The sequence below is a fragment of the Micropterus dolomieu genome, linkage group LG07, assembly GCF_021292245.1.
Source record: "Micropterus dolomieu isolate WLL.071019.BEF.003 ecotype Adirondacks linkage group LG07, ASM2129224v1, whole genome shotgun sequence".
Classification (NCBI taxonomy): Eukaryota; Metazoa; Chordata; class Actinopteri; order Centrarchiformes; family Centrarchidae; genus Micropterus; species Micropterus dolomieu.
The window spans coordinates 1,907,403-1,915,232 of NC_060156.1; the positions used below are offsets into that span (position 1 = coordinate 1,907,403).

At 42.0% G+C, this 7,830-nt stretch overlaps 1 protein-coding gene across 2 annotated transcripts in view; it reads right to left on the minus strand.

Moving 5' to 3' along the window:
- Positions 1-7,482, minus strand: part of itm2ba (integral membrane protein 2Ba) — an 18,689-nt gene extending 11,207 nt beyond the window's left edge. The window contains exon 1 of one of the 2 annotated variants that reach the window (XM_046053917.1): positions 7,261-7,482. In XM_046053917.1, the coding sequence (XP_045909873.1) occupies positions 7,261-7,344 (84 nt within the window). In that variant the 5' untranslated portion in view covers positions 7,345-7,482. The remainder of the gene's footprint in view (positions 1-7,260) is intronic. The other variant, XM_046053918.1, reaches the window with a different exon arrangement.
- Between the last annotated feature and the right edge of the window lie 348 nt (positions 7,483-7,830).

Consider the following 7,830-nt stretch of genomic DNA (forward strand, 5'->3'; position numbering starts at 1 on the left):
CACACACCCTCACACACCATGTACACTCAGAAACACACACACACACACACCCCCTCACACACCATGTACACTCAGAAACACACACACACACACACACGCCCTCACACAACATCTACACTCAGAAACACACACACACACACACACCCTCACACACCATGTACACTCAGAAACACACACACACAGCCTCACACAACATGTACATTCAGAAACACACACACACACACACACACACCCTCACACACCATGTACACTCAGAAACACACACACACAGCCTCACACAACATGTACATTCAGAAACACACACACACACACACACCCAACATGTACACTCAGAAACACACACACACACACAGCCGGGTCATCAGGATCTTCTGATCAGCATTTTTAAAGGTGATGAGGAGGCTGATAAAATGATTGAAGATGTTAACTCATTGTTTGATCCCTGAAAATTGTAAATCCTCGAAATTTACATCATTTCATTGCCGACTTAAACTTTGTCTTTTCCTTCTTTGGTTATTCTGCAGCAGTGGAAGGAAATGAAACATTTCTACAGTAAACAGCTTGGAGCAGCCTGTTAATTCACCCTCAGAAGCTTTATTTGGACTGTATTATATATAATATTTATAACATTAAAGAAGGAAGACAGAGCAGCTGGTCATCAGTTGATCCTACAGTGAAATAATGAACAAAACTCCTTCATGCAATTGTTCATTTTAGATCTGAAAATGTCTGTTTTGGTGACGTAAACTTTGTTTTTAACTTTTACTACTACTACAAACATGGCGGCTGTTCTAAAACTTTTGATCGGTTGTGTATAAAAATATAAAATACATAATACTGAGAAGCTGGATGTATTTTTGCTTGTGACCAGTGAACAAACTGCTCCATTTTTAATCCGATGAATCGACGTGTAGCTGATCTACTGATTTGGTGGGAGGATCGCATCGTTCTGTAATCATCCTAATATATGTATGTCCTTGTCATTTCACATGATTTCTTCTTCTTCTTCTACTGTTTTTGTTGTCATCATTTGTGCTCACATTGACTTTAGGTTTGACTTCTTCTTCTTCTCCTGAAATCCATTTTTCTCATCAATAATCAGTGTGCAGATATAGACGTGGTTCGGATCTCAGGTGAGTCCACCTGAGAGCAGCCGGTGTTTCGGCCTCTGTGTTGGACCGGTGAGTATCAGTGTCCAGGACAGAGCTTCGGTTTCAGCCGGCGGTGCCACATGAAACTCCAGCCTCCGCTCTGAGCTGCACACGGCCGAGGAACCCGACGCACGCCGAACGCCTGAGGGGAACCGAACCTGACAACCCAACTTCAGTTTACAGAAACGTCACTTTCTCCCAATCTGACCACCGTAAAAACTCTTCTGCTGCGTGCTGTAAACAAGTCTCAGGGGTGAAGCGGCGGTCGAGTCTGAGCGCTAATCTGACTCCGATTACACATAAAACCAACAACGTGGACAGTAACAGACCTGCCAGACACAACATCCTCCTGCTGCTACACAAACTACACACAGGAGGTCAAAAGAAATCTCATTCTGACTAATTAAAAAGTCAAGTGGAAGCTAAAGCTAAAGTGAAACTGCTGAAACCGTTCCCCCCTCATCTCCTCTCTCTGTGTCATCACACCTCATCGACTAAAATGTTGAGATGACCAGCGTGTGTTAAATAAGTCTGGGGAAAATCCTAAAGTTCAAACTGTTAAACTGAAAGTAAACTTGAGATAAAACGTGTGGAAAGTACAAAATCATTTTGCGAAGTGAAACTAAAATAACTGGACACACAGTAACCAGAGCTGCCAATTACTAAATGTGAGTCTAAATACCTTTTAAATGAAATACTGTGGCGCCGCAGAGACGTCCTGGCCTACTCATCCTACTCTACAGACTTAAGACCACACATTACAAATGTTAGGGATAATCTTTGTGTTACGTGTTTCTAAAAAGAAGAAGAAGAAGAGAGAACATCGGTCGATATATCGGATTTTAAATATCTTAATTGGTATTAACGATCCCATATCGGCTGGGCTTTAGTCTGGATCCTGTCTGTGTGGTTACAAAGGGGGGCTGTAGTTCTGCAGGTCTGTGTGGGTGGAGGTGGTCTAGCTGCCCGGTTGGTTAATCTTCCCTCTCGTTGAGTTTTAGCGGTCGGCGCCCCGCAGGAGGCGGATAAAGCTCTCCGTCTGAGTCCCTGTCCAGCTGATTAAACCTTAATCCTTTTCAAGCTGCCCGCCTGCCTCAGAAGACAATCGGAGAGCCGGCAAGACGCCGAGGAGCAGATTCGAGGCTGTAATCCGGTAACGCAGGTCTGCGGGCAGGTACACGTGGTATCCGAGGACGGCCGCTCCTCCTCCAGTCAGAGAGGAAAAAAAACACACCTTTACTCGTCATCTAAAAACAACGCGCGCACACAGACGTGCAGGCAGCACGACGCCTGACAGACACATTTGCATACAGAAAGTTCCCGGCAGCCAGACGTCTAATTCATTTACATTTATTTCCATCTTTGAATGAATCACACTCTCCTGAACGCTAAAAGAGAGAGCCGCCTGTGCACTGTGTGTGCAGCAGCTGGATTACACACTGTTGCTTTCAAACACATTTCAGCAGGTGAAGCCGACCGGCAGCTCAAAGTGGACTCTTCTGGGCCTGAAGTCTGTGTGGGATCTGAATCCGTGACCCAGATGAAGCTGAACTGTGGAACAAAAGTCACCTGCCAACAAACGTCCAAGTCTGTGTTGGACAATAAAGACGAGGCGAAAGCCAACGATTTCCTAAAATCAGCCACATTTACAACTTCTAACCAGCGATTATTTTCACAGTCGCTTAAATTCATCTACAGATAATTCTCTCCCATCATGTACCTCAACACGCTCTCCTTTAACAAAAACATCTGAACATTACGAAGAACAACTAACAGCTGTCCAAGCAACCCAGCAATGTGCCGGTTCATTTCCAACCTGCTGCTGTCACATCCCGACAAATCCAAACGGTAATTTCAGATGGCCAGCGGACATCTGAGAAGGACATGAAGTCCACCAGCTGACACAACTCTGTGAGAAGAAGTCGTCGTCGTGTACATATAAATATAAATATATATAAAAATCCAGGTTTCAGTCTGGCACGTCTACACCAGCAGCACAGGAACACGGGACGTCTTAATAAAGCTTCCTTCCTCCATCACACGCTCTCCACTATATCTGGCTCCTATAAAACTACATTTATAGTTCAGAGTGTCTCAACAGACACTCGACACGTTTCTTTTTTATTTGGAGTTCTGGATTAAAAACGTGCGATGGGAAATTATCTTATTTTTCACATTTAAAAAGACAAATGATTAACTGAAAACAGAGAAAAGACAGACCAGGCTCGGGTCTTGTTTTGATAAAATAAAATAATAAAGATCATGTTCAAATATTGTAAAGGAGTTTCCAATATAAATACTTAATATCTGACTGTGTGGATCATAAACTCTCAAACGTGTCAGTGTTTACTGTTGTTTTACACAAACAGCTGCTCAACAACTTACAAGTCAGAGTAGTTTTCAGTACTTAAATAGTTCGTTTTTATATCTAGGATAAATAAGAGCTGCAACAGCTCAATCTGCCCAACGTCTCGATCAGGGAATTCATCATTTAGACATTTTGTGGGCTTTTCTTTGCTTTAAAAGTGACAAACGATAAAGGAAATTAGAAAAATAACTAAACCACATTATTCTCCTCTTTGTTTTGTGTAAGCTCACACTGCACAGTATACTTTCAGTTTGCTGTTCTTATCTACACTGTACATCTGTTCTTCACACACTTCCGTCTCTGAGCGCTGCAGTCGATTGAGTTTATCTCTTTAAACTCAGGAAAAAAAACAATCCTATCTAATAAGACCCCCAAGAGTCTGGCGGAGTGATTAACACTTTCTGACACTCGATGCTACAAACAAACCCAGTAAGAAGCCGCAGCTGCAGTTCATGTGAGAAAACTTTTGGCGAGCGACGCCCACGCCTCGCTGTCAGGTCCCAACGTGGTGGGATCTAGTGATCTGTGCTGCGCGGAGCTGACAGCGGAGCGTGACGGGTTAATGTGCAGCAGGATAAGCTCAGGTGTTCGTCCCCGCTGACCTTCAGCTGAGCTGTCAGCAGCTTATTTCCAGCGTTTTCTCTATAAGACTTCTGCACAGACAACAACAGCCTGATGACACAGTACTGCTGAGACGGTTCACTCATTAATACACGTGCTGGGGTGATAATGAGTCGATGCCATATGCAACAATCAATCATTTTTAAATCACCTTATGGGTTAAAAGGTGCCAACATCTGCAGCTCGAAGAAAAGCAGTGAACTCTCACACAGAGCTCGTCTCTGTGTGAGAGTTCACTGCTTTCCTTCTTTGTAAATAACATCTGAAGACGTCGCTCTGCTGAGAATATTTCTGAGCTTCTACTCTAAATAGCAGATCAACAAACTCAGGAGCACGTTGACCAGTAACAGTAAAATAAAGCTGCTCCCCTCACAAGAAAACAAAACTAAGACTGTGAGACTTTTCAATGCGTTCAGTAAATAAGATCAGACGCTGATTCCTGCTGCGTAATAACTCTACTAACTGCTTTTTAAGGCCAGAGGTGTTTTATTGGCAGGTTTTAGGAACTTGACGACTGACTAAACATGCAGCAAACTGTGTTGTTGTTCACCAAAGGGCCAAAGTTCAGTGGTGGAAAGTAACCAAAAACTGCCTTCTGCTACTTGATAAGCTGTCAATAAAGTAATATATCTATAAATAAATTCAGCTCCGCCTTCAGCAGCTGCAACATTTCACTGATTAACACATGAATGCATCAATAATCATAATCTGACTTCTGTAACTTTAACTTGTAGCAGAGTATTTCTGCGCTGTGGTATTACCACTTTTTTTCTCAAGTAAAAGGATGTGAACTGCAACCTTCTGTTCGACAGGAAGACGCCTGCATCCCGGGTTTGGCTCCGACACGGCTTCCTCGGGGGGAAAGCTAAACTGAGGGCGGCCACATGCTCGGCCTGAACGTTCAGCTGGTTCTACTTTCTGTTGCTGTGAACGTCTCGTCGGCAGAGCTGATCGGTTCAACTCCGTTTAATTTAAGAGATCGACACAAACGGCCGGCAGAGGACTCAGAGATGCTGCGCGATGTGTCGACAGAAAGGGGAACTAATTCAGTAACAGTGTTTGCTGGTTTCATACCAAACTATCAGCTTCTCCTTTGCTCTGCGAGTTCTACTTTTTTAACAAAAGAGAGAATTGTGACAGAAAGAGAGAGAAACTAAGAGGGGGTTAGTTAAGTTCTTCTTCTTAACAGAAAATAAACCTTTATCCAGGTCAGGAACAAACAAAAGCCAGAGCTGAAACATTAAATCTCTTAAACACAACGTTAATTAACTCTATTCTTTTGTTCTACAGTCATTTTAAAAAGTTATAAATCAAATGTTTGCTGGTTTCCTGCTGATTGCAGTGAGGAAACGAGAAACATGACTTGGTTAAACTTTAGTGATAAAGTAGACGTTAAAGCCTTTTAGTACAGGGAAGGACTGAACGTGCGGACATTTTGCCCTTTTTATGATTTATTTGTGGGTTTATATTTGTTGTGGGTCACATAAGGTCTGATTGTTTAAAGACATTTAAAATAAAATGAAATGTTTGTGCTGTGTTTTCTCTCTCTCTTCAAATAAAAGTGTTCTTTACGTAGCTAACAGCCTGCGTTGTGATATGTAGTCCCATTTAGAGTGCTGCTTATCCAGATTTGGTCATCTTGAAGAGTTTGTATTCGGATCAGGGAGATCCAAACAAATGTTGCTTTGAAAAAACATAATACTGAAATAAGCACCTGCCAGCACAGCAACATATTAATACAATTTTTATTCAGTTAAGAATAGTTGGGGATTAATTAAGGTTACTCTTTATACTCCTTATTTCTACTGCTGAGTACCACTGACGGTTTTTCCCCAATAAAAAAACCCCAAGTCCTCCTCCACCCCTGATCCTGGACTCTGCAGACCTAAGGGAGCCGCCCCACAGAGGGCAGAAAAACCCCTCAACGCAACATGAAGAAGAAGAATTTCCACCCACTTTCCCCAGAGGAAAAATATTAAACTGTGGTCATCGAGATAAGGGTCAGACAGAGGAGGAGGAGGTGAAAACCAACCTCTGCAGTCTGCAGCCACAGTAACAACGCAGCACATTTACACACACAGCCAGAGAGACAAGACTATAAAAACCGGTTCACCTACACTTCCTGGTTTTGCACTCCTCTTATATTTCATGTGTATCTGCAAAGCTACTGCAGGTACGACCACGTCTGCTCTCTGCTGAGAAATCAGAGCATAAGAACTGAAACGACCTCCGAAAGCCTGAAACTGAAAAACAGCAGTTTGGTTCTCGACAGGGCGGAGGCTTTGCTTTAAACACACAGATTATTCATCCTGTTAGAATTAAAGTGTCATGTTGTGACACTGAACGTAGAGATTAACAGCAGCCCTTTGACTCAAAGTTGTCACAACTTAAATATTATTTAGAAACCTTTACCTAACTTTCACTGACCCAGTTTACCAAAACATTTCAAAACTAAAAAAAAACTACTTTCATAAGGTCTCCAGGAGGCTTCATGTCATAAAAGTGGCCAGCCACGGCTAAAGATGGACTTTGGATCTTTTTGTGAATGATGGACACATTTCAACATCCTTTAATAAAAAAAGGTGACGCAACAAAGAGATAAAAAAGATTATAAACCGGTTTTGCTTTCAGGTAGAGATCACAGTGAAACTAGAGATGAGAAACAACAAATAAAAACATAAAAAGACAAAGAAAAAACTGTAAGAAAACAAATGACACATAAACACTACACTACAACACTAAAAAAAAACAAAAAAAACAATGTTCGTTTCTGCCTTTTAACATATTTTTACCAAACAACAAAAAAAACTCTGTGCTTTAAAGATAGAAACATTAGAAACATTAAAACATTTGATAATAAATGTTAAAAGACGAGCAACACAAGAAAAATGTATCCAAGAGAAAACACACGAGGAAGCAGGAAAAAACTGATTGTGTTCATGTTGCCGTAACACACTTTAAAAATCTTAATAAAAACATCGCAGCTGCCTTATTTAAGCGTGTAGAAGTTACAGAAACAGAGAGTTTGGCTAAGCAGCAGCGTTGTGTGTTAATTTAAACTGCGTCTTCCCGCAGCTCCAAGCTAACTGCACGTTAGCTCAGTTAGCCATTTTTACTCACTTTGTCCTCCTCGGGAATTAGAGTTTCGGCGTCCTTTTTCACATCTTTCTGTCCCAAAGCGGAGTTAAAAGACACTTTAACCATCCTGGAAGAAACGTTGATAACCTCCGACCAAGAAGAATTACGATCAAAAAGCTATGATGGGGAACAAAAAGAACAAAACAGAGAATTTGCTCCGAAGTAAAAGTAGCTGCGCTCTTTCTCCGGCCAACTCCGATCTGTTGTGATGACAACGGCAAGCTGGGCAGCGGCAGGCAGCGCCACTTCCGGTCTGGATTCAAAATAAAAGACTTGAAACAAAAGAGGAAGACAGCGCCACTTCCGGTCTTTATTCAAAATAAAAGACTTGAAACAAAAGAGGCAGACAGCGCCACTTCCGGTCTGGATTCAAAATAAAAGACTTGAAACAAAAGAGGCAGACAGCGCCACTTCCGGTCTGGATTCAAAATAAAAGACTTGAAACAAAAGAGGAAGACAGCGCCACTTCCGGTCTGGATTCAAAATAAAAGACTTGAAACAAAAGAGGAAGACAGCGCCACTTCCGGTCTGGATTCAAAATAAAAGACTTGA